This window comes from Indicator indicator, chromosome 4, assembly GCF_027791375.1.
Source record: "Indicator indicator isolate 239-I01 chromosome 4, UM_Iind_1.1, whole genome shotgun sequence".
Classification (NCBI taxonomy): Eukaryota; Metazoa; Chordata; class Aves; order Piciformes; family Indicatoridae; genus Indicator; species Indicator indicator.
In genome coordinates this window covers 45,412,218-45,440,213 of record NC_072013.1, presented here as the reverse complement: position 1 = coordinate 45,440,213, position 27,996 = coordinate 45,412,218, and the positions used below count along the sequence as shown (strand labels likewise).

General features: G+C 37.2%; 1 protein-coding gene across 1 annotated transcript in view; it reads left to right on the top strand.

Annotated features, from left to right (window-relative positions):
* The window catches only part of SLC25A21 (solute carrier family 25 member 21), a 257,777-nt gene that overhangs the window by 174,268 nt on the left and 55,513 nt on the right, over nt 1-27,996 (top strand). Inside the window, exon 3 of the mRNA XM_054400575.1 lies at nt 9,510-9,593. Coding sequence (XP_054256550.1) covers nt 9,510-9,593 — 84 coding nt within the window. The remainder of the gene's footprint in view (nt 1-9,509; nt 9,594-27,996) is intronic.

The following is a 27,996-nucleotide window of genomic DNA, read 5'->3' as shown; positions in this document are numbered from 1 at the left end:
CCAGCACAGGCATAGAAGATTGGGTGAACACTCAGAACTAACACTTCTTTCAGCAACTCACAATTTGATTTTGGCTATTTTCCACTGAAAACGAGTTTCGATTTCTGTCATCAACCATTTCTTTCCTTTGAGAGAAAAGATATTTTTGGTTATCTTTCCTACTTTGACCATAGGGACCAAGTGTAATGTGTATTTTATTGTGGTTTGCAAATTTTTAGTGCTAAATGGTTTTAATACAAAAGAAAAAGAATTCATGATACACTAAGCACTAATTTGTAATACACTTTGATCTCATCAAAGAACTTAAAATACTAATGAACAGTGAAAAGTACTGAACAACTCTCCAAAAATTCCTTCCTCAAAATCCTCCCAGAAAGCCACAATGGTTTTCCTGCCTTCTCAGAAGGAAAAGTGCTGTGTGATTACCATAGGGGACATGGAAATCAAAGCTTTGTTGAGAAAACTATGGAGAAGTAATTGGCCCTTTCTATAGGAACTGTTGAAAAAAAGTTACTTTTTTCCTGTGGGATATAGATCTTAATTAAATTTTCCTGAACTCAAAGAATTGTAGAACAAGGCTTACTGTTTGTATTTCAGGTACTGTCCAGTAATGATGAATAGCAATTACTCACTTCCTGTGGCTTATCAGATACATGTTTTATTTTGCAGTGTTGCATTAAGATTTACCTTTGCATCTTTTTGAAACAGTAGAGTATGCCCTTGCTTTATAAAGGCAGCAAAATTATTCCTCTAATCTGGTATCATTTAACTGGTAGATGAAAATTTGATACTTACATTTGCATTTTTCAAAGGCTCTAATTTGCAGAAACTCAGTAGTTAGAATCGTAGATCCCGGGAATGTCACAGGACACAGGAATGGGTCTACAGGGTTAGACTAAAGGTCCATCTAGCCCAGGAGAGAAAGGTCAAGAGAGGATATACATTTTTGTAACAGAAGTTAAACTGAGATAAGAAACTGGACAGTTTTTAGACAGACACATGTTACAAACTGAAATCAGCCAAACCACATTCTCATTTTTCTCTGAATCAAGACTGAATACTGGGGCCTTCATATGATATAATCTAATATCTGATTTCTTGGAAATCTCTTCCAGTCATTAGTACAGATTCCTCATCACTTTGTCTGTTGGTTCTCTGCAAGCTGTTTTGAAGGAAAACATACAAGACTTTATGCAAAACTAATGAAAACCAGATTTTTTTTCTGTTCATTTCTTAGGCCACGAGTGACTACCGTATTTAAAATCATAAAAATAACTCCATCATTTCTAACAATACAAAATTATTCCTTGTGGTGCCATTGTCAATGATTTGTCCAGTTTAAGTAAAGGGCAAAAATATCTATAGGTCTTGGGGTGGGTTTATTTTTTGTTTCTCTTTTTCCTTGGGAAGCAGAGATTACCAGAAGTTTCAGAAATAAAATTATCACTGAAAAAAGCAAAATGCTGGTTTTACCATTACTGATTTCTGCAGATTCTTTCACAGGTGTTAAGTGCTTTACACAAGACAATGTAGACAAAAAAAAAAAAAGCCACATACAGTGTTTGAATTTACCAATTACTTTTACAGTTGGCAATTCCTAGCTGATGATATCTTCAGAAGATTGTTAAGATCATGCATATTCCGTGATCCTTCACACGAAATAGTGTGATATTTCAAATACAGTTATCCCTTTATGATCATCACTGCATTCTTAATTGTGCTCTGAAGCTGTCTCCACACAGCCAAAGCAAAGTTTCAAGGACGGAATTTATACCTTCAAGGTATTCACAACACTGGCAGAGGGACAAGTCAAACCATTCCTGCTCTGGCACACAGAACACCAGAGCAATTTCTGCTTGATGTATCTGGGACTCCAGGAATACAAGACCGTAACAAAACTGGAGATGGAAGATAGGAAAGGCTGTGCACATAGAGTAAGTGAGAAGGATGCCAGCTCAGAGCCTCAATCCATAGTCTCACCTTGCTAAAAAACATGCAAGTGTGCTCAGTATTTTCATCCTTGAAATAAAAGGGAGCTTACACACCAATATCGCTAAGAGCACACATGCTGTTTTTCTGACCAGTTTTTAGTGTGGAATGAGAAAAATAATAGTTTTCACTACATTTTTTGGTGGCTGTTACTTTGAACTCCCACCCTGCACACACACTCGCTGACAAGATTAGATTATTTAAATCATTTATGGCTTGCACTTCATTTCTGCTGTATTTCTTTCTCTCAAGAAGGCAGTAAAATGTTTGCCTGTAACTGCTGTGAAGAGTTGGTTTTGTTACTTGTTAGCAAAATTCCCAGACTACGTTTGCATGAAACAGGTACATGGGTTCATTTGACCTGCTGCTGGATAAATTTATTTTTGTTAATTCTTTTCTAAAGCTACATGCAAAGGAAACTTTCTTTCTGGCATCATTGCTACTGTATGCTTGTCCCGTGCACATAACTGGAAAAATTACTGCAGGAGGGGGAAAAAAAAAAGGCAAATATTTTTCCATTGGTAGCTCACAAAATGCAGCTTTCATTTCATTTCTAAAACACTTTATTACACTCTTGGTGTATAAGGTACTGCTTTCTTTTTTCCACTGGTGTTTTTTGATGGGATGATGTGCTGCTTATCTTAAATAAAAAAAGCATGAGACAGAGGAAAGTCATCTATAAAAGGAATAAGTGATGAAATTCTTTTTTATGATTAGTGTACTTTTGTCTGGTCTAAGAATAAGACTCACACTAAGTGAACTGACAGAGTACTGCTGAAATGTGCCATTTTGTCACTTTGCTGTTTCTCTATTCAGTATTTTCAGGGAAAATATTTTCAAAAAGTTGTAAGCTCAGAATAAGACACAGATGGGGAGTTTCATCACTGAGGGTGAAAAGGTTTATACCAATTCTTTTGTGGTGGTTTAGCTAAATTCCTTTTAGCCGACCTAAAGGGAGGTGACAACTGATGATGATCATATTGAATGAAAATTTTGCTCAGATTAGCCAATATTTTCCATCTAAATTCCCCTGTAAATTGCTAAATGTGTTGTTAGTTTAGCTCCTACTGTGAGTTATTCCTTATTCAAATGTGGGTAAGGTAATATTTCCTCCCTTTGCGCTGTTTATATTTCTTGGTAGTTTCTGAGATACTTTTTGTCAGAGACAAATTGGTGGATAACTGATCAGATAGGGAGAGAGAGGACAGAAGAACAGATCAGGATTGAATAAGGCAGAGGTCAGGTGTGGAATGGGTGAATTTATGAGTTGCACTGTTTGATAAATACTTTGGTAAATGTGAGAATTCATCACTTTGTGTTTGATAATTTTTTATTTGACCGTGATACCTGGTTGTTGATTTTCCAACTCCTATAAAGGTCATCCCTGCAGAGAATTTTTAATTTTCAGGGTATCTTTACAATTATTTCCATTACTACTATTCCTTTATTTTTCATCTTAAAAAAAAAAAAAAAAAAAAGTTTTTCCAAAGTCATAGAGGTAAATAAACTACAAAGCATCATCAATTCCAACAAATAGGTGTTAGATAAATTTTGAAATAGCTTTAATAATAATTCTCTATCCACCATTATTGTCTATTATTTGTCAAGTAAATATGAACTGTAAGAAAAATTCTGTGATTAGATGGAGGCAAATCTGTGTCTGCTATGGAGGGTATTTGGAATAAATTCTGTTCTTTGCCTGCTCTCTGTCTTACTACTTTATTGTATTTTCATATGGGTTTTTACAGTTAAATAATCATCATGGCAGTACTATAGGACTTAAAATATGAGTCTTGCACTAGCAGAATTTATATCTTTGGCTTAAAATAATTAGGTTTTCTGTTTTGAAATCTAACATTTAGTTCTTCAACAGCTCATATGATTTATTGTTAAAATAAGTGCCAGAATTATACTCTCAATTTAGTTGTTATTCTGTAAGTAACATAAGCAACTCAAAGAACTCGAGCCAAAAAGTGAAATAAATTTTATTTTCAAGGTTCTTTTTGCAGCACAAAGTTTTGCATTAAATTTAAGCATAAGCAGATAGCACTAAATAGTAGTAACACCTGAATAAATGTTTAAGTTAGCAAACCAAAATCTATTTTAAATACAATGCAGGGGTTTTTTTAATTATTATTATTATAAGCATGTGAACTGTTAAATAATGTGTATTTATGTAGAGCTTCAGATTATGCATTTTGTTATCAACTTAACCCTACAGCGAGGAGTGTCTGGTACCATAGGAATTAATGAAAGTGCAAAAAACACTGTGAGTGTTGTTTCCAGTTTAATTTGGTTTGTAACTTCTTTGCAGTATGGCATCGAAACACCTTGGTGCCTGAGGTTATTTGTTTTGGTAGTGCAGAAGTCCCAGTCACGGAGGGAAACGTTAGGAAGTCATATGAAGAGACTGAAAATACAGCCAAGGCTGCCACTTGTTGGCAAGCACTGCGACATGGTATACAGCCTGGTTCTCTGAGTCAGTGTTTTTCTTTCTCTCTGAACTTTGTGGTTGAGAAGCTAGTCAGCAGCACTGCATAAAAGCAGCAAGGAATTCTGGATTTATGCATAAGGGCATAGTCTTTGTAAATCCAGCGGCAAGAATTTGGTGAGTTTAGTCTGCTCCGTCCGCATCGCATGGCTGTCATCCTGCATAGCTGGGATTTAACTCCTCACTATCTACTTGAATCTAGATATAAAAATACTAGTTTCTTCCTTTTAGATTTTAAGATTACTAAGGCAATTGAAGCATGAGATGAACATCTTTCTGCAGCCCAGATCAGTAAATAAAGGAGGAGGATTGCTAGGTAACATTGTGGTGAACAGACTTGCAACAGTAAATACCTGGATACCGTAGTGGCAGACATCCACCAGACAACTTTGACAGGATGTTCAGCAAGCATGAACAAAACATTTAGCAACTGAAAGAGAGAAAATATTTCCCTTTTTTTTTCTTTTTTTTTCTTTTTCTTTTTTTTCCAGAAAGCACACACATCTCCTTGTTCTCCTATAGATACTGTGTTAGAAGGGACTACTTAGAGAACTTTTGATATAGGAAGGAGTGCAGGAAAGTATCCTGTGGACTGGGGATTTTATAAAACTCAGAATAAAATACTAACTACTATAAAACCAGTCAGTTAGACATTGGAAAGAGGCACATCTGTTCATGTGGAGTCATTGCTCCACAATGTGGTGTATCACTTGTTAATAGGAGAGTGGTTCGCAGAACTGAGGAAAGGACTCGAGCATCTTCTGCATTTTGGGATTTGAGGCTGAGTCCATTAAGAGTTATTGATCAAGGAATGTTATAATTATTCAAAATTCTCTCTCTCATGCTATCAAAATAAGGATAATTTAGGTTAATTCATTTCACAACTGGTAGTTGCAGTTGCCTCTTGAACAGACCCCAAAACCTCAAATGGTTTTACATGATTTGGTCCATATTTTGAGATCCCAACCATATAGCCTCTGTGGTAAACTTGAAAAGACATTAATGTACTCAAACAGTATGAGGATGCTTTTGTATCAAACCAAGCTACTGGAAAGATGCTGTTCAGTCATAAGGGGCATAAAAGACAAGCAGTCTGAGCTGCTGTGATGAGTCAGAAAGGAAGATTGTGAGGTGTCCCCCATGGCATGGGAGCTGGATGTGGGAACTGCCACAAGAAGCCAAAAGGGTAGCAGTAGGTGCCAGTAGTCATCCTGGATCGAAAGAGGTAACCTGGGCTAAAGTACCTCCCACAGCTCTCAGTACCACAGCATTTGGGCCAGAAAGACAAGAGGCAAGAAAATGAGAGAGGAGGAAAGTTAGTTTATAATTTCTAATGATAAAGGTTTTGGTGAACACACAATATGTTGGAGTTTCTGATGACTTCTGAAGGTTGTTGTATTGCTAATGTTGAGTAGCAGATCATTCATCCCAGTCCTGGAAAAGCCTTTCTGTCCATATGCTGAGCATGTCTCTGAACACTGCCTGCACATTCTTCTTTTCAGACTTCAAAATAATAAATTAGATCAGAAGTTAATGCTCCAATTATATTGTTAGGATAATTTGTCTTTTTTTTTTTTTTTTTTGGGGGGGGGGTGTGGTGGTCTAACAAAGCTAGCAATATGTAAGGCAGGCATCCAGTTTTCAAAAATGCATGAAATCCAGTGGTTTTATAATGTTTTTAGAAAGGAATGGATTTGGATCAGAGAAAGCCATTATGTGTTCATTCACCACTTGTGTTCATTCTTCTAATAAGCGTTAAAACCAGGCCAGGTTGTGTTTTGAAGTGAATGCTTTCACTCTTTTCTATTATTAGGATTACTAATACAGACTGCTGCTGCTGCTGCTGCCTCCAGAAAAACAAACATACATTTCTTCAGCTCTTCCCTGAGCTTCTTATAACAAGTGCTGGTGATCAATTAGCTAGTTCATTAAAGAGTTACACGTGATTTTATTGAGGCAAGCAATTCTGAATCAAAGAACCCAACTCGCAGATCTAGGTTGAAGCACATAATTGGCATGTATTTTAGGATTGCTGTTAAAGCTATAAAAAAGATTTACTAGGGAAGGAATGGATCCAAAAACCCTGAAGGAAGGAATATGTTATTTGTGTGACTCAGTGTTACAAACGGACTCCTTTAATACTAAAGTCTTATCTATATTAAAACAAAAAACTGAACTAAACTTAAACCTTTGCTTTAACTTCTTTAGCAAGAAGTTGTCTTTCATTTGTTACACACAAATTACACATTGGGGTTGTTGTGGATTTTCATTATTGCTATCAAAGATGTATTTTTATGAAGTCTTTTACATTTAGTTGAGAAGTCGGCAGTGTGTTAACTCTAAACCAAAATTATGTAAGTATGTTCACCACATTGTTGAGATCCACAGTGAGTCTGGGATTAAAGCCCCAGTTCTACAAACATGCACAACTTAGTGGGGAACCTTACACATGTGCTAGCAGGACATGCCTGAGCATTTGCAGGGTGAAAGAGAGGGAAGGCACATTTATTCAGAGGATGTTTTAGAAACAGTGATGCTTTGTTCTGAGTTTACAAGCAGGCCAATTCTTGAAACTTGAGGAAAAGAGTTTGGGTTAAGAAAGCTTTATCTTTTTTTCAATACTTGGAAAAAGTTATTTACTGGTGAGTTTTTACAAGATGTCTTTAAGCAAAGAAAGCTTTTTTTTTTTTTTGAACAGAGTTATAAAGAATCAGTTCTCAAATATATTAAAATGTGCATAGAATCTGCTTTCTGTTGTAATTTTGATTGTTTGATTGCCACAATGTAAAAGCTTCTGTAGCTGGTATTACTGTTGGACCTTGTGTGATGGCACTGAGGCAATTTTTTCAACTATTAGCCTTCCCAAGGGTTCTTTTCAGACAAAATGTTATGCATCAGCACTTATTTGAGTGTAAGCCTATTGAATCGCATTCTCCTCTCTGCCAACTTGGCAGTGAGTTCTAGTGCTAATAAAAGAGGTTACCCCAGATAGAGATCCCAGATGTGGATGAAATACTTTTATTAGGACTATGGAGGGGCTCAGTGTTTCCTTCTAACTCTTTGGGAAAAGAAAAGGAAAAAAGTGTGGTCTTGTCTTCATAATTGCCCTCAGAATTATATTACATCACTGGAAGTTTTTTTCCTCAAAGTCAATAAAATGCTAGATGTCTTAGCACGGGACACATCTTAGGAAATACCAATGTTCAAAAGAACTAATGTCTTTTGCCAAAATCCAAACCTTGATTTGACCCTACTAAATTCTGTTGAGACAGAGGAGAACATTGCTGTTTAACATTGAGTTAAAACACCTTTTTTTTTTTCTTGCTTATGTATAAAAGAGATTCAGTATCATGATTAGAATAAATAACAATAGATGTTTCTCAGAATGGTAACATATCCTGTGGCATATGACATCCTTGATTATAATGTCCGTTATTCCTTGAAACTGTTGAACACTATTTGTTGAGTAGAATTATTATTGTACTTAGTGATAAAGCCAACTTAGTGATTGCCTGATACAGGGCTATTGTTAACTGGAATTGCTAACATCAATACTTTCTTTTTCTTTTTCTATTCCTTTTCTTTTCTTTTTCTTCTTCTTTTCCTTTCCTTTTCCTTTCCTTTTCTTTTCCTTTTTCTTTTCCTTTTTCTTTTCCTTTTTCTTTTCCTTTTTCTTTTCCTTTTTCTTTTCCTTTTTCTTTTCCTTTTTCTTTTCCTTTTTCTTTTCCTTTGTCTTTTCCTTTTTCTTTTCCTTTTTCTTTTCCTTTTTCTTTTCCTTTTTCTTTTCCTTTTTCTTTTCCTTTTTCTTTTCCTTTTTCTTTTCCTTTTTCTTTTCCTTTTTCTTTTCCTTTTTCTTTTCCTTTTTCTTTTCCTTTTTCTTTTCCTTTTTCTTTTCCTTTTTCTTTTCCTTTTTCTTTTCCTTTTTCTTTTCCTTTTTCTTTCCCTTTTTCTTTTCCTTTTTCTTTCCCTTTTTCTTTCTCTTTTCTTTTTTTTCTTTATTATTCTTTTTTCTCTTTTTCTTTCTCTTTTCTTTTTCTTTTTTCTTTATTATTCTTTTTTCTTTTTCTTTTTGTTTCTCTTTTTTCTTTTTCCTTTTCTTTTTCTTTTTCCTTCTCCTCTTCCTTTTCCTTTACCCTCCTTTTTTCTTTTATTTTTTTTTCTTCTCTTTTCTTGAGTGCTACGTAGTAATTAGCAGTTTAAAAAGAAGTTTTATTGTTAACAATTTATTCAAAATTTCTCCATAGTTACAGCTGTACTGCCTGAAGTTTAAACTGCAAGAATTAGGGTAATCTGAGTCAAACAATATCATTTGTTAAACTCACTGTTGCTGTCCATAAACCATGAGCAACAAGATGTTTACAGTCTTAAATCATAATCTGGCCACAAGCTTCCTCTTGAAATCTTTATTGTTCTCAAAATGTAAATAGAAAAAACAAGGTTTTAATTAAAATAATTCATTGCTTGCTTTTATTGTCCATCTTATTATTAAATTATGAGAAATGAATGCTGCTTTAATTTCTGGTCATGTCCCTGGTTGATTTTTATTGTAATTGCATCAGATATAAAAAGAAAGAAACTGCACAGTGAATTCATTTCGTAGTGAAACACAAGATAGTATTCCACTTTGGGTTTTCAAAACCAGGGTTTGGCTCAAAGATTCCCATTAGTTTCAGCGGGCTTTGGATCAGGCACAGGGTTAACAGCTTATTTTTCAAACAACTAGAAGGAGGTGTAAATGTCAAAGGTGATAGCTATACCGCCAGTTCCATAAACTACAAAAAAAGTTACTGCCAAAGTTCTATTTTCCCTTAGTTTAACAGCTTCTATGAAAACAGTGTTAATAAGTGTATCAGGAATAGTATATAATAATGAATCAGATAGGGAAAAAAAACAAGCAACCAAAAAAAAAAAAAAAAAAAACCAAAACCCCAACAACTTTAAAACTCCTTCTATATAATAATTGGAAAGTTAAAAGTTACTTAAAATCCCTGACTTCTCATGCTGTGATGTAAATTGTATTTTTTTCTAGGTTCCAGATTCAAAGAGGGAAAACTGATCCGACCAGTTACAAGAGCCTTGGGGATTGTTTTAGGACTATTTTCCAACGAGAAGGGTAAGAGTATATGTTTTCAAAATTGTCAATTTTATATGACCTTTCTTTTGCTCACCCATTTCCCAGACATTAGATCCTCTTTATATTCCACCCCTTTTTTTTTCAGTTGACAGAATTTACAAACGTGTAGTCTTACATAACGAGCACAGTTTGAAAAGTTGGAGCATTAGTTACCCTCACAATACCAAATTTTGCTGTGAGGATATGTTTAAAGACCAGAGTGCACAGCTGTGTAGAGACACCAAGGCAAACACTGCTTCAGTACCAAGAGCAGGATGGCCATGCTGGTGTAGTATCTCCTTGTCCTGGTTTTCTGAACTAGCTCAGCCAACCTGAGACATCACCAGTTCAGTGAAGTGGTTGTTTCCAAGCTCTGATGAACTGGCATTCCCACTTAGCTGTGGTAAACAACGTTTCCAGGACATGTGTGAGCAAAATTCCACAGCTTTGCAATTTGACAGAATGTGGAAAAGGATTCACAGCCCTTAGTCTCTTGAATTGTCCTAGCTTCAGAAGGTACCATTGCTGCAAGCCTAAGCTTCTCTAAGGTACACAGGCTCTGATCCAGAAAGGCATTTAAATACATGCTTAATTTTATGAGCAGTCCAGTTAAAGCTAGGGAATGTAATAGGACTGATCACATGCTTAAAGTTAAGCCTGTTGTCCACAGGAGCTCTTCAGGAGCTAGCCTTTAATCAAGGTAACTCTAGTAAATCCCAGTTCTGAGCAGCTGACAGACTTTCCATAATAACTTTGTACATACAATAGCAATCTGGTTTTTTATCCATACAGTCATTAAAATGGAACTGTTCTTATATGTAGTGGCATAGATACCATGTATGGAGGCAGCATATGTGCAGTGAGGCAGAGACTTCTTCTGTCCACAACCTGTACTGGGCAAGGAGAGATGAGATGAGCAGTTAAAATTAAGAACTAGAGCAGTTTTGTTTCTTGCAGTGAGGTTTAGCTAGCTACGTAAGTACCTAGATATAGGACTACATGGTTTGAATTGCTGAAGTAGGGACATGTAGAGAAATTTTCTTAAGGTGCTCACATTTGCCCTTATCTCAGGAGTAAATTATTTTTTTATGAAAGACTAATATTGTGCATTATCACTGCAAGGCATTAAAAGCTAAAAAGATTTCACAAAAATTATAATTTGTGGCTTCTGGGGTTTTCTAAGCTAAGTATGTATTAATTTTTATTGCTTCTTAAAACAAAACTATGTTTTCACAGTAGGTAAATATTAATATTTGCAATCCCATCAATCTATTTTTAAATACAGAACCAGTTTCAGTATTTACACAAGTGTGAAAATGCTATTGACCTCATCCAGACTCATTGGCATTTTTATTTTGTTGAACTAGTAACAAAATATAAAATAAGAATGGGTAGATGTATCTGAAGAGCAAATCTATATCAAGAGACAGCTTCCAAGTGAATTCATTTATTACCTGTATGATTCTATTGTGTACCTGCCTATTTGTACAACCTCCATATACAAAATGGTAGCAGGACAGGGCAAGCTTGAATGTACAATACAAAATACAATTCCCTTACCATTTGGGAGAAGGGAAGAAGGAGACAAATGCTCTCATATTTCAATTGTTTTACACATTGTAAAATGCTTTTCAAATGCTTCTCAGAGCTACCACTTATTCTGTGGAGTTGACTCTGTTGTTATTTTCCTAGTGTTCATTGTGCTGCTTAACATGCATGAACTGTGGAGAAATGATGAAGGGTCTGAGCACAGTAGTTCTGAATGAATCTGAAGATTGCTGGGTTGAGTATTTATTGTTTTCTATAGAACACTTCTGTCTCAATACAGGAACCAAAACAGAATGTTTTTTTTAATATTTATATTAAGACATGACTCTGTAAGTAGGAAAATATTATTGCATTAAATTGCTATAGGTTTAAACAGTTTAGCAGTGCATTGCACTAAATTTTTTGTTGAGCTAGAGCTAATAAAGAGTTTTACATGCCTGTTACAAATGCAGTCAATACTGATCTAAATAAAAAACAAATTCTATGAATATCTATTTTTCTCCAGATAGATAGGCAGAAGCAAAAGGTCACATTTAATCAATCATCAGTAATAATTGCTAGGAAAAAAAAGGAGACAATCTCAAATAGAATATAATCTTAAATTTTGGCTAAAAATGAAAAAATAATGAACTAATCCTGAAAAAAACTCCTTGAATCTTGTGTTCCCATCTGCACAAGTTGTCCAGTTTCTGGAGCATGCTGATTATGACACTTGACAGAGAAGTGAGATGACTGTGAGGTATTTGAGTTAGTGGAAATTTGAATCCTGATAACCTTTTCCTTGGGTGACCACAAAAATATGCAGAAGAGAGCACCAAGAAAGAGCTTCACATTTAGATACGAAGCAAACAAAAACAATTTATGAGGTTTTTCAGATTCAGGTGTGTAAATCTAGAAGGGTATAAGAAATTCATTCACACTCAGTGTTTAGTTTGTATTGGCAGTATGAAATACCCCTGTCTGTGTATACTATTCGTAGCCGGATTTTCTGAAATATCTAATTCAGTGTACACTGACTACAAAGAGCCTGGGCATCCCTCTCCAGCACTCGGAATTCCCTACTGGCATATGTGATTTTATGTGAGGTTGACTACAAAACAAACTAATTAAATAAAGGAACACAGTGGGGAAAGAAACGTTACTAATGGCCTGCTCCTGAAAATATTTACATGTGGAAATAGTTTTTAATGCTCATTTGCACTTATATTTTCAGTAGTATGGTGAGCTAGAATGTCAGAGCCCAGTTCGGACAAGCCATTTCCTAATGCCTTAATTCTTCTGACTTTGTTATGTTGAAGTTCAGTGTGTGGAATCTGCCTAGGAAGTACTTATTTTTCTGAATATGTATGCAAATGTTTCATTTGCTGCAATGCCTCTCACAAAAAATTAACCAGTATTATGTTACATTATACAGCATCACAGTAGCAATCTGATGATTTTGTGGAAAGCTTCTTCCTCACAAATAATGGTCAGGATTTCTTTAACCATCCCTCTGATTTTTTCTCCTCAATATAATGCAAAAGATAGAGGAAATATTTCCAGTCTAACCCCTAATAGAACACTATCCTTTTCAAAGAATCTGAAGATTCTTTTCCTTCAAAAAAAAAAAAAAAAAAAAGGAAACCTTAACAAAAAGCCTTAACAAAACAAAATGAAACAAAACAAAAATGAAACAAAACAAAACAGAAAAAAACAAAACAAACAAACAAAAAAACACCAAAAACCACCAGAAAAAAAAAGCCCTACAAAAGCTCTCTTCCCCCAGACTTTGAGCCACTGTTTAGATGGAAATAAATTTTCTGCACAGGTAATTAAATTCTTCAAAGAAGGATCCATCCCTTGAACTCTTTTCTTGTCTTACAAGAAAATGGGAACCACAAAACATAAAATTTAATTGAGACTCGCTAAAGGAAGGCTCAGTCAAGCAAAGCATTAAAGGTCACATAGCTTTCTATTAAAAGGAGGCAGGAGTATTAACTTCAGGGCTTTTGCAAGCTTGTGTTGGGAGCATCCAGTCTCTGCCGATTGCATGGGGGCTGCAGCGGCACGAATCCTCTCAGGTGGTGAGCAACCTCTGCTCAGCTGGATTCTCTGGGAGCCGCGCGCCCGAGCCTCTCTGGTTTTGCTTATGAGATGATGCATGAATTGACAGATCTTTGACAGCAGAGGTAAACCCACCAGGAGCATATCTGTTTATTGAGGAGTGACAGCTTTATAGCGAACATAAAAATAATCTGATGTTTATTGGGCAAAATGTTTGGATACAGGATTAACTGAAACCATTAATAAAGAAAACTTTCTGTTCCTTTCGGATCCTACAAATGAGAGGTTAGATTATGTTAAATGGCTGATTTTTGTATCATCATCCTCATCATCTTTGCTGCATTTGTATTCACTCACTTTTTTTTTTTTGGATAATGACTTAGGTTTGAATATGAAATGCAAGCATAAACCAACGGGCTCGCTGAATGTGTATGTTGCATTTATATTAAAGACACATGGTGTTGTGTCTCATATTAAGAATGGAACATTATGCCCATCTGCACTGTTTTAATTTGGAGTAACAGCATTAAAATGATGGATGCTTTTATTTTGAGTCTGTAAATAACTTTGTTCTTGTAAACTTGGATATTCATGGGCTCATAATTTTAACAGTAAATGTTCTGGGTTACAGTTGGCCCTTTTGGTAAGCACTCAGTCCAAAAACCTGTTGCTTTCTCATTCACTGGTCAACTTGCCTGAAATAGAAAGGGTAGTAGCGTCCTGGTTTTCAGTGTTACAACTCAGCTCTCAAATAAGTTAGAGTTTAAAGTGCTTGTTAGTCTTAGAACTAAATGGTCCTGGGAAAGTGCAAAATACAATCACTGCTGATCATCTGAGATTCCATTACTTCTGCTGAGTTATTTGATTCTTTACATTGAATTTGGTTTGGGAAGGAGCAATTGCCTCTGTGTTTACACAGCCCAATAGCTTCATAACTATTCCTGTCTTGTTCTCAGCACCACCTTACTACTCTCTTGTGCCTATAATTGCCTGTATGACCACACACCTTTTTTTTAATAAGCGACACCCTGCATTAGTAGGATTAGATTATAAAGCTGCACAAAACTTGTTAGCTGTGGGTGGAGTAGGTGGGAGAACAGCCAAGACTGAGCAGGAGCTGGATGAGTGCAGAGTTGTCAGCAAACAAGCAGAAGCTGAGGATTCCTGATTTATGTGCTCTCATCGATCATTCATCAACTGAGGAATTTACTAGCACTCTCCTTTGTCCTGCCTCCCCATCGACTGTATGCTGTGGTAACAAGTGCTTGAGAGACTGCAGCAGTGCTCTTGAGGCCTGGCTCTCTCAGCTGGCTGCAGATGATACTCTGCTGCTTCTAATTGCCGCAGGTCAGGGGAGGAGATTTGCAGGACTGACAACCGTGCAGGCAAGCACCAGCCTTTGGCACTCACCAGCAATCATCACCACCAATTCCTAAGGTCCAGCTGGATGTGTGCTCTTCCAGCTGGGCTGAAGAGACTATCAAATGGCTACCAAATAAGTGTTATACAAGATACAAATACTTGGCTACCCTGCACCTCAATCCTTCAATGAAATTGCCGACCAGGGAAGTGTGACATGGTCAGTCAGGCCAAAAATGCCTTTTTCCAGCAAGCATTTATGAAGCAAAGATTCATTTCCACTTAATGGAGACATAAATTCCTGTGGTATCCAAAGACCAGGCTTTAGGCTCTGCTTTATGTACTTTGAGGCAAGCAGAGGTGGTAAATTGAGGTTGTATTTTCCCCCACAGCTATCTGCCCCACTCTTTGGTTTCTTGTTAGTACTTAATACCAGGAGGAGCAGAAGTGAGCTTAGAACCATGCTTACTTGCTACCCTCAAGAATCTTCTTTCTTAGCAGAGACTGCCTGTTTCAGAGACTCTGATCTTGCAAGCTGAAGTACAGGCACCTTTTTTCTTATGCCCCCAGTGCAGGAACAGTAACTTCCACCTGACACTGAGGAAGGTCTGCTAGCACTTGTACTTCAGAATTATCTATACATAGATATATGTCTTTTCTAGTCCTACAGCCCACCTCGCACTTACAAACTCATAATACTTGCAAAAGTCCTGATAAAATGAGACCTAAACTAAAATAAAAAAAAAAAGAGCACTATAATACCAAGATTTCTATCTGTGTCTATCCTGATAGATCCCCATAATCCACAGTATAATGCTAATTTTTCTTCTCTTTATCCCACACGTTGTATTATGTGGGTCACGTTATTGGCACCTTCCTGCCATGCTACTGAGTGTAAAGCAGACTTCACCAGAAACCTGTGATTTGGAGTTTCAGAAATAATTATCACATTCCTGTGTGAAATTATAGCATCTGAAACTTAAAGTATCAGTTAATCTTTGTAACACTTTGCTGAATTGAGAACTGTAACTGAGATTGTGAAGGACAAGGTATTAGCTTGAACTGTGAACCTGTGGAAAATCTGTGGGCATTAAAGTCTTAGGGCTGAATTGATGAATCCTTCAGCTTGCTTTGCTTATCTTTAAAGAAGAAATGCTCACTATTAGAAAAGCTGGTATTTGCATATTTTCAGCTTACAAAATTTAGGTAGGGATGTGGTAAATTCTCATAGTACATAATAAAAATTATCTGTTGTTTAATCTGCTAATTTACTTCTGGATGTGAGCAATTCCGTTTGATTTGCCATTTTTTTTTCTGTTGGTTGTGACTTGACTCTTTCAGTCCCTCTGCAGACAAATGACCACACTCCTCAGCAACAAGCCTCACACCTTGCAGTCTGCAAGACAGGATTCACATAGTCCTGTGGGGTGCTCCCAGATCTGCAGTGAAAGGAAAAAGGATGCCTCAACATTGACGTTAGGTGTCCCATGACAACAGAATTGCAGAATTTCTTCTGGGTAATTAGTAAGAGTTCCTTCTTCTTAATCCATGATATATATGGAGCAATAGGTCTGCTTTCTCTGTAGCTGTTCTTACTCTCACTTTACACCATGTCTTACTCTATATATATGCCTACGTGCAATATCTGATCTTACTGCTTTCGGTTTCATTTGGTTATCTATAGTTTGTTAGGACTTGTATTCTAAAATAGTCATTTTTATTCGTATTCTGAATGGGTGCTGAGCAACAAAATTTAAATGATTGAGTAAACTAATCATTAAGACTGCCTTCAGGATTAGTGAAGAGGAAGGCAGAAAGTTTGACTGACAGAATTTTCCTGATGATTTACTGCAAGATTATGGTTTATATGATGCTCACAAGGTTTTAAATCAAATATGACCACAAAGAAGACATTGTTTGCATGCTGTATGAAGGTGATGTGCATTCTGCTTTTGTAAACAAATACAGGTGATTATTCAGTTTTGTCTCATTTCCCGGTACAGACAGCAAAAAACTCAGAAAATTCTGATGTTTCAAATTACCTGTACATATGTGTATACATGCCTGTTTTCAAAATGCTTGTGCTGAGGGAGGTTTAAACTGGATCTTAGGAAGAAGTTCTTCGGTACAAGTGTGGTAAGACTGGAATGGGTTGCCCAAGGAGGTTGTGAATGTCCCTTCCCTGGAGGTGTTCAAGGCCAGGCTGGATGAGGCCTTGAGCAACCAAGTCTAACTGAGTGGTGTCTCTGCCCATGGTAGGGAGGTTGGAGTAGATGATCTCTAAGGTTGCTGCCAGCCTAAGCCATTCTATGATTCTATGGTTCTATGCCTCTTTGAACCTATAGGTCTCAAAACTCTTTATGGAAGAAAGATGAGGAAGAAGGAACTGTACAAATGAGGATACTGAGCTGTAATGTGCTAGAGAATCAAGTAGACCTGGACTAGAGTGTGCTCATAGGTGATTCTCATGGAGTAGTCTGATTCCATGTCCTTTGCCCCATGGTAGCATGTTAATGGCAAAGCTCTGAGGAACATGTGTGTTGCACATAAAATTGCATTCTTTGATACGGGTTCCTAATTCAGAAATGGTCTGAAAACTTCCTTGGCAATCCATTTTGTGAAGCAGTTTGTCTCAGGGCATACCTGTAAGTAGTGGAGGTTTTAAGCCTGAAGCTGGATGTCCTCACTGCAAGTCTAGCACCACACTGCTAGACTGCACTGCCTTCAGACAGTCAGCAGTATTTACAGTGATGTTACTGTCATGAGGTTTTCATCATCCTCTTCAGGCAGGAATTCTCTGTTCCTGACTGGACGTTCCCCACCCCCATCATCATATGTTAACACTTGAAAACAAAAGAAATTGCTCTGGAATGTGAAAAACTTCTACTCCCAGTTTTATGTGTGTAGCTTTCTGAAATGCTGTGAGGTTGTACTGATGTAGCTCAGGGCAGCGTTCGGCTAACTGTGGTTTTAGTACCGATGGAGACATCTTAACTTGCAAAATTTGATCTGGTGTATATGATCATGCAGCAAAAAAGGACAATTTTTTAAAGAATCCCTTCTGAGAATCATATGCTTTAAAGATGAAACTTATTTATGCTTATTTATGTTTATAGGAACAGAACACAGTGCAATCACTATTTAGAAATAAACAGGCAAGACCTTACTGGTATTAGTCATTATCATTTGCTAAGGCCATTGGAGGTACACCCATTTACATTGGGTAAGTGGAATGTAAGCCTATACACTTTAAAGCTCCAAATTGCCTTTTTTTCTCTTTTTTTCTTTTTTTTTTAAGTTTCACATGTTTTCACAATTGAATTGTTTTAACCTTAAAGTTATGACTTCATGAGTGTCTCTATTTTCTACAGAACTCATCATAATATTGGGATGTACAGCAACAGCTCCTAAAGACCTCGGTTTGGAATTAGATGACTGTGTTATAAGATCCTTATACTTACAGTAGTAAGAAAGTGCCTACAGTAATTGTTTATAATCCATTTTTCTCTATCTAGTTAGTGAAAAATCAGCAGAACTTACATTTGTTGTCCTTAGAATTTTAATATTCAAGAATACATATAATTTTACCACTTTGAGTTCCTGTTAGTTTCAAACATCTTGTATAAATAGGTCAATGTAAAAATTATGCTTCTAGAAATCCTCCTTCTACTCTAGTGTGTGGAAAATATCATACTATGCTGTATCATCAGATTCTCTGCGTGTGTTTATGTTCTCTGACTGTGAAGAACTTATCTGCCAAATTTGGTAGTCCAGGATAATGGCCACGATTTTCTCCAGGTTCAGTAATTGATTCAGCCTGAGATGCTGCAGTATTTCACAGCAGAGATGGCGACATTCCCTGGTGCTCCACCAGGAGAAGAGGTTTATACCTGGGGCCCTGATGGGGATATTTCTACCTGGCACCATTTGCCACACTTTGAGCAGCAATGCAGTGCCACAGCTTAACCCCCAAACTTCCCATGCCTTCAGGTGAAGTCAGCACTGCTTGAAGCAGAGGGTTGCTCCACAGGCAGCCAAGCTACTGAGCTGAGAGCTGTCTAAAGTGAGAAAATTGGGAAGAGCTGGCACACAGTGTGCTGTATGTACTGTCCTTCACCAGGACTTCCTTGGTGCACTCAAGGCTCTATGAATAATCTTTCAGCGAGTGAGAAGCTTTCAAGTCAGGAACAAAGATTCCTCTGAGATTAGTCACAGCCAAGACTGCATTGCCTTTGAGCATTACTGTTAAGGCAAAGTGGCTAAATTAAGCTTAAAGCATACTTTGGAGTCACACTGCTTTTTAGGCACCTGTCCCTATACAACTCACTTGTTCTGAAATATATATAGTGCAACAGAGTCTCTGGAGTTGAAACCTGTATTTAAAAGGTGAGAAACTGATTCTAACCCTGTTGGAGAGGTGGGGATCCTTCAAATCTAAGCCACTGCAAGGCTGTCATGTCCATCTGCAGGCAGATAAAACAATCTGAAACCTTTCTTGTCAAAGACAGTATCTCTGAAATCTAATCATGACCTTGTCAATAGGCAGCTGTCACAATTAACTATTTATCTGTTACATAAATCTAGTCATTAACATTTAATATTTCATAAACACAATAGTAGATGCATGCCAAGATGCCAAATTAATTGCAAGTATGTGTTCTGTTTCTTTAAAAGGCAAATTGTTATTTACTTCTCTGTAATTCGGGCTTCTAGTAGGCATTCCACTGTATTGAGGGGGGAAAAAAACAGTGACCAGAGAACAGATAAATCACTTTTATGTTCTTGGAACAGCTGACTTTACACTTTTATTACATTGTTTGAAAAAGCATCTTTTCATCTGGAAGGAATCAGTTTAAAATGTGATTGTCAACACAACGAAACCAGCTTTCTGTTTAAAATGGCTGCTCGTGAAGCTTAGAACTGAAGTTTTGCCAGGATTTTCTTTACAGACATTAGTTACTAGAACCAAGAGACTGTAGATGGGATGTTCACAGGAAATACCTGGCAGACAGCGTGAAATGCAAAGTAAGGCATTTTTATTTAAGCTGTAGGAAGCGTGCATGTGAAAATGAGCAACAGTGATTTAGGTCAAAAGCTTCCTCTTTAAAATAGAAGTTTGTAAGCTGTCGTTTGAAGCAGGCAAGAGAAAAGAATTCCTCATCAATGTTTGCATGTCTTGACCTAAGTAATCAGACGACATACATTTAGCATATTTCTTAGATTATATTTAATACTTATTTATAATGGCACTATTATACCTCCCTCTAATCTGCATGTCTTTACCTTATCTAACTTCATTTTCTTCACTGGTTACATCGGAAAACACATCTTGGTCTCTTTTCTGCCAACCCTTTTAAATACTGTAGTCATCACTTGTTTGTACATAATTCTGCTAGATTTAAACCTCTATAACTTTTAAATTTCTATTAAAAAGATCCTATGCAAAATCTTGGTTTCAGTGCTGAAACATTTTTCACTCCAGAATAATTTGCATGGCATGCATTTGGTCATTATTTTAACTATAAATTCTGAAGAGGTGGTAAGACTATGTCTGCCTATTAGAATAGTAGACATTTATTCAGTACTCTTCCTATTTGTGTTTTCAGGGTATGTTAATTATATGTTGCTTAAAATATTTTTGCTGACAACATTGCACTATGCTATGCTCTGAAAACATAGATATCCTCATTTTTAAATTATTTTTGTTTTTTGGGGGGGCTGGTGGGGTTTTTTGTTTGGGTTTGTTTGGTTGGTTTGGTTTTGTTTTGTTTCGTTCGGGTCTTTTTGTTTGGTTGGGGTTTTTGAGTAGTTTTGTTTTGGTTTGGGTTTTTTGGTTGGTTTTTTTTTTTTAAATGCATTACATAATAAACTTCTAAAATACATCTTTGTTAGAAAGTCAGTCTTTCCCTGACAGGCTCCTTTTTGTTGAGCTGTAGAGCTGCCGTTGCAGCAGTTACTGCAAGGTATGCTGATCATTCATCTCTAACACCATTACCAACCCCTCTTTGCAATATTCTTTACCCAAGTCCTTCCTGTGTTCACGTTCTGAAAGGAATTTCATAAGCCAAATGTTATGAATATCTGCGCTTGGCCATGGAGAAGAAGCTACTCATCTGAAGTAAGGCACAAAATCAAATTAAAAAGGCGATGTAGATAGCTATGTAAATTTGGCAGCTATGGAGATTTTTCTATATAATGCATCTTAAAGGAAACAAGGTAAAATGAGGAATTGAATAGAGTATGGAAATTCATTAGGTGAATATATTTCTGTATAAGGTTAACTCGTGTGTCCGAGCACATTGCGTTCCATATGACTCTGAGAATCAAACAGTGAAAATGAAATAGTTTATTTTGCATGTTATGATATTTCCCTCTTCAAAGAAGAGTAAATTCTAAATACATATGAGGTATTACTTTTAGTTTCCACGTTCTTTGTTTATGCAAACTTAGGAACTTCAGTTACAGCCTGCTGTGGTTCTTTACCTTATTAAGGGCAATACTAATTTTGATGCAATAAATATACATTTCTTTACTTAGAAAAAAGTTTGTATCAAATGTAGTGCATGTATAACACCCTGCATCTCCTTAAAGGAATGTCTGCATGTAAGCACAGACAAACTACGCTGTTGCGTTCTGTCTCTCCAGTGTAGAAAGCTTCTTTCACAGTAGGACAGCAGGCACTTCATAGTAAATTTCTGAAGCTTTCATGTAGCATACAGGACAGTAACTCTAAATCTGAAGTACTACCTCCAGTTATGGATGCAAGATAATTCCCATGCCTTTTTTTTTTCCTTTTTTATTTTTTTGTTTTTCTTGGGGTGGAGGGTGGAGAGAGGGGTATTTTTTTTACAGCTTACCTTCAGTGTTTGTGTGTTTTTATGTATTTTGGTTTTGCCTGAACTTGCATAAATACTGTTTTGTACCCAACCATCATGCACTGGGTGTCTCAGGTACAGAATGATTTTTTTTAGGGTTTATTTTAATCTGATAAATGGAATTTTCCATAGTAAGTAAATGCCTCTGTATCATAGGAATTTGGTAGTCAAACCAAATACACCTATCCGTTGTTCTTTGTAGGAGCTGAACTCTATGGCAGGGACAAATACTTCTACAGTCCTGATGCCTCCTACTCTAGGTGGGGGCTAAGATTGCTTAGTCTTAAAATGTGTATTAATAATACTTTTTTTTTTCATTATTCGAATCTCACATAAAATAATTTTATATCCTACAAGTCAGGTTTTGATCAATATAACATCTTCTATTTGCCAAACCCTGTTTTATAACAGATTAATTATTCCAGTCATGTCTTATAAGAAAAAAAATATAAATTTAAATAATCTTCCACATAAAATACTTCTTAATATTAAAAATTGTCTTTGGTATTTCAGAGCTCACTTTTACAGCACTTTCATTTGGAAATATCATCTTATCTCCAGTATGAATTACTATATAGTGTATAGATAATATTTATTCTTTTGATTACCACTGGGATTTAGAATAATGCATTTTGTGTATAAAATTAAAATATTAATTAGCATTTGAGGCTTTGTTTTCATATATTCTCACATAATATGCCTCTACCTCTGAAAATATGAAATAACACATTTGCATAACATTCAGGTATTCATATGTTGATTGGTTCAAAACATAATAATCTATTTCATCTCCATTTTTTCTTGTTTTTTCTTAATAAATGGGTAATTTAATTAAAACATCAAAACCAATTTAGGTTTGCTTAGAGAAGTATGTAAAAGAAAAACAGAAACTTTCAGTTATGTTTGGGATTTTTTTGAAGTCCTGTGTAAATAAAATATATGTTCACAATTTGGAGAAGAACAAAATGTCTCCAGCAGAATTTCAAAAGCTCGTGTTAGTGATTGCAAATAATTAATAATCTTTCAAAGCTGTTATATTACAACAAGAAAAATAACAGTGTAGGTTTATTACAGACAGCATTACTAGGCTTTCTCCAGAATTTTATGGTAGTGAAAGGTGAAAAATTTCCTAGTGAACAGCTTAATATAGTTAGCTGCATTACAAAATGCACAAAATCAGTGGCAAGAAAGTTTTCCTCAACATCCTACTTGGGAAAATGAAGTTCTAGAAGTGGATCTTTCTAAGTTACCGTGAGAGAATGCTTGGAATTTTGTCTTTCTACCAAAAAGGATTGGTTTTCCCTTGATTGTCATCAGTTTGCTAGGTCGTCCTGCTATTTAAGCTATTAAAGGCTGGTGTGCTGCTTGGTCTCAGGTGATCCATAAAAAGGAATGAAGCCTTGGGAAGGTAAGCCATCACCCGAGTGGCTCGGTGTCTCAGCCTTCCATGACGGAAGCTCTTTGTTGAGAATTGTTGGCAAGGGCAGCAGTTTCCAACCGAAGATAAGAGGCAGCGTTCCCAGTTAATGCTCTCCATCGCACACCTGATGACAGACTCCTGCATGCAAGTTTTTTCAGGTGCGATGTTTGCTCAGTAATCCTTCAGTGCCAATCTTTTCTAAATGGTGAGCAGGTCCCGTCAGTAATGGACATCAGCCATTAAGCTTGTAATATTTGTCATAGATCAGGTTACAGCCTTGTTGCTGCAGCGTGATGAATGGACGCTGTTATTCTTAGAGAAAATAAAGAAGTGCTATAAATTCAGCAGTCAGTACTAAACAAGTTGCTACTTTAAGGGCCTGATTCACATCCTTCTGAAGTCAATGGAAAGTATTCTGTTGGCTAAAGCCTTTGTATCAGGCCTTTCATTTTCTTTCTGTTTTAAAGAACAGGAAGCAAGGACTGTCATTAAAATACCATTCCCTGTTTCTCACTGTATGCAAGTTTACGCCTAAATAGTATTTTTAATGTAGCTTTTGCTTTATGGCTTAATGTTTATGTTCTGCATAAATATATTAATTAAACATGGAGGCATGCAGAGACTATCACAGGACCTGACAGGTCACTCATGAAATAATCAGAGATTGGGAGTGGGGTATTCAAAAATTCATCCAGTACTTCTTAGAGCTTTTTTTTTTTTTTTTAACCCAATGATTCCAGTATTTTCTATGCCAGATTCTGAAGTCTGTGCTCTGGTTTTATGCTTTAATTACTCGTTGGCATTATTCTCTAAGTTACTCTGAACGAACACAGAGTTAAAAAATTCTCCAGGGAATTAGAATCTGCCTATAGCCAAAGGGTGAATTGTGTTTCATGATGTTTGCAGATTTTTTATGGAAGTTCAGATAGTGCCCAAAGAGTTTACAAATCATTAAAATCCTTTCTGGTGACGTAAAGATAATGAATTTCCATTTTATGTTCCAGGATGTAAGTAAACCTACTACATATGAAAAATAAGTCACTGTTTTAAGGTGTTTGGTGTATAAGTGTTGGCCTTTGTTTGTTTCTAGCCTTGTATGCACAACAGCTTAAGCCAAATAGGAGCTATTTAAATCTTAATTCTGGCTACATCCATAAAAATTCTGTACTGTTGCCTTTCTATCTAGTATCTATCAAGTTCATCCTGCAATTGCTATACAACCCTCATTTTCATACTCAAGCCAGTGGTAGTAGTATTATATAAATATTTGCTCCTTCCTGTTGTTTTTTAAAATGTTAGTACTCTGCTTTGTGCTACCAGTGAGATGGCCTAAATCAGATATAGAAAGGAAAATATACATGCCACAGTAAAATGAGAAGAGTCAGTCAGGAGAAAGACTCTGAAACTTTTACGATTTGGTATGTTAATGCTGAGAGACCTCCTGTGTGAAACGCAGTATTAGCAGGTATTTGACATAGAAAGGGGCTGGGGAACTATGGTCATTAAGGAAGAAAAAAGAGGGAAACAGTTCCCTTCATAGGTGTACCTAATTGTCATTTCATCAGCAAATAAGCACCTATTTGTGTTTAGCAGAACTTTGAAATAATCCTTAAGCATATGGAACAAAATCTGATTTGTCCTTAGAGCCAACTATAAAGCTTGCTTAGCAGCCTACCAAAGATTGGCCTTGCACAGAGGATACTTAAATGACAAAGGTACTGTGACCTAGAGTGTGGATGAGGCCCCAGGATTTGGAAACAGATACTGTAAAGCCTTATGAAACCAGGCCTCCACAGGTACATTTTACTTAAACCAGAAAATCTGTATCAGTGGTTATAATGTCATGAAAAGCAATGCACCATTCCATGAACAAAGTCTAAGGTACTATTTATCCAAAGCATCATTATTCTTCTTTTAATTTAGAACATCAGAATTAACCTAAGTTAAACTACTTTTTCTCAACCATACCAGAAATTTTGGATTTGATACTGATGATACAACTTAAAAAAAAAAAAAAACAAGCCATGCCCAGAAAAGAAATATTATCACCTAAGTCTAAAACTCTTTTTGTAAGAAAGCTCATGTGGTTGCCAGGTGGAGAGACCTGCTAGGATTAGTCCACTTCTAGGCATTTGCAGTTTGTGCCTAAAACACATACATTTGATCAGTCTTCTCACAAAATATAGCTGTCTACTGCCTTGTTTTTGAAAAATAATAGCCTCTGAAAGATCTTTCCCTTTATCCAATATGACTTAAAGGGCTTGCCCAGGAACTGGAGATTCCTGATCCTTCTGTACTCACAGGAATCCAGACCCTGAGCTCCCTCTTGCTGGAGCTTGGTCTAACCACCATTTTACAGCCTCTTTTGGTAGTCTTAGAGGAGAGAGAATAGAGATGTGAATTTTACATTTCTGTTGTAGCTGTGTACTTCAAAATATTTCAGTCCAGAGAGCATGGCCTGTGACTGTGCATCTGGATGGAGACATGGCTCCTAATTCTTTCCTCTGAACTCTTTATGGCAATGAAAAACATGCCCTGCAGATGTTGAAGAGGGCAGTGGATTCTGATTTTCTGGTTAAGAGAGGTAAAAAAATTCTTACCACCATTTACCCTGCAAAATAATAGGTCTTTATCTTCTTGACTGGTTTTGAAAGGTGATCATGAACCATGAATCATAAATGAAGTGCTCCCCACTAGGCCAACTATGTGGCAATAAGAAGTGGCATATTAAAGCTTCTGCAGCTAGAGAGAAGTGGCTGCTCTGCAGAGTGAATCTGAGTCTTGTAATACCCCATGCTGGGAAGCTTATTCATTGCAGCACCACCTCTGCTCATGAAACCCAGTTCTTTTTTACTTCTGTGAAACAGCTGTCTGTTAGCTTGAGTCTGTGGAGTTTCATCAGCCTGTTCTTCACCCAGCACAGCAACACATCAGAGGCCTTCACATCACACCCCCTTCAGCAGTTACAGCATCCTGAACTAGGCATTCAGTCCTCACTACTCTCCATCACCACCAAGCCTCTTCTCCTCTTCTGGGAGGTTTGGCACTGCAGAAGCTCTAGCATGTAACTAAGCATGTCTACCCAAAGCTGCAGAGAGTAGATGTGATGAGAAAGCAGACAGGATGTCTTGCCACAGCCCTTCTACTTTGAGTGGTTGCTGTATGTTATGATATATTTCTCCTATAAAACATTTCAACTCTGGACTCAAGTTCCTTGTAACTCAAAAATGAAGCACATGAAGTTCGTAGCACAGCACAGGGCATCAAGTCTGTTAGTGCTGAAAGGGATGTGCCAGAGTAGCAGGACTTGAGAGGGGAAGAGTTGTGGAAAGGAATAATAAACTGCACCAGTGCAGGTTAGGAGGCGATCTGCTAGAGAGCAACCCTGTGGTGAAGGACCTGGGAGTGCTGGTGGATAAGAAGTTATCCATGGGACAGCAATGTGCCCTTGTGGCCAAGAGGGCCAATGGGATCCTGAGGTGCATTACAAGGAGTGTGTCCAGCAGATGGAGGGAGGTTCTCCTCTCCCTCTACTCTGCCACAGTTAGACCTCACCTGGAAGATTGCATCCAGTTTTGGGCTCCTCAGTTCAAGAGGGACAAGGATCTGCTTGAAAGAGTCCAACAGAGAGCTACCAGGATGACTGAGGGACTGGAGCACTGCCCTGTGAAGAGAGGCTGAGAGCCCTGGGGCTTTTTAGTCTGGAGAAGAGAAGACTGAGAGGGGATTTAATCAATGTTTATAAATATCTGAGGGCTGGCTGTCAAGAAGGAGAGGACAGGCTCTGCTCAGTTGCACCCTGTGATAGGACAAGAGGTAACGGATATAAAGTACAGCAGAGGAGGTTCCACCTCAACATGAGGAGAAACTTCTTTACAGTGAGGGTGATGGAGCACTGGAACAGGCTGCCCAGAGAGGTTGTGGAGTCTCTTTCTCTGGAGACTTTCAAGACCCATCTGGATGCATTCCTGTGTGACCTGTGCTAGATTCTATGGTCCTGCTCTGGCAGGGGGGGTGGACTCAATGACCGTTGGAGGTCCCTTCCAACCCCTAACGTCCAATGATCCTGTGAAAAGGATATTATAGGACTGCAGGATCTGGTTGGTGGGACTGCAGCACTGGGGCAAGAGTTTACAGCCCCTGGAGAGGACTTTCTGTTTTTTCTGGGTAAGATAGCATGCCATAAAATCAGATCTGCACTGCAGATAGCACTGACTGCAGAAGAGTCATGCCTCTTGACAAGTTTTTATAGACAATGCTGAGGCAGGGCAGCAGCATCTCTGCTTACTTTGCTGGCATATGAATGCAGCCTGGCATGGTTTTAGAAGGATGCCTGTGGGGCTTTAGCTCTCCCATTAACATCTCTCGGGGCAGTGCTGGTCTTGAGCGGAACACTGGGCACGTTCCACGGCTGCACAGTGTGGTCTGGTTTCATCAGGGCTGCATCTGCTGCTGCACCTTTGCTGAGATACATAATCTGTGTCTATGAAACTATTAACCTAATACTTTGTTGTTCTGAAAGAAACAGTCAGTACCTCAGACTTCACCGAAGTTAGGCTCAGAGCCATCTGTTTTGGAGTCTTGTAGGCACCAAGTAGTAAACTGGAATAAAAGAAAGTTATTCTTAGTAATTTCTGTTTCCTGTTTTTTCATGTTTGACCTGACTTACAGAGAAAAATTAAATTTAAAGCAGACATTGATGGTGGATTCAATCTAGTTGTAACTCCTTTTTGGAACAGTTTGGTCTTCCATTTACCGTAACTTGCTTATAGTTATGTTTGTATTTCATTATTGGCAAAAGGACTTCAAATGCCTGATAAGAGCATGATCATTGGTGTCTTGAGTACTCACTGGAAAAGCATGTAATTAATGGGGTGGGGGGAAGAGTATAAGAAATGTTGAACATTTCTTTAATTGATTATTTATGCATTTTTCAGTGGAAGCTAACCACAATCTATTTTCAAAAATATTTTGTTCTGAGTTTTATTTATGTAGCTGTAGGATTTCCCTAGGCATCAAGATCTTGAACCAGATACTAACTCAGACCATGTAATGCCAAGGGTGACTACATCAGTTACTGAGAGAGAACTGAAATTCTAAGTCAAGACTATTGAAAAAGAGAGACACACAGAGAGCATGCTTGTTCCTGTAAGTAAGA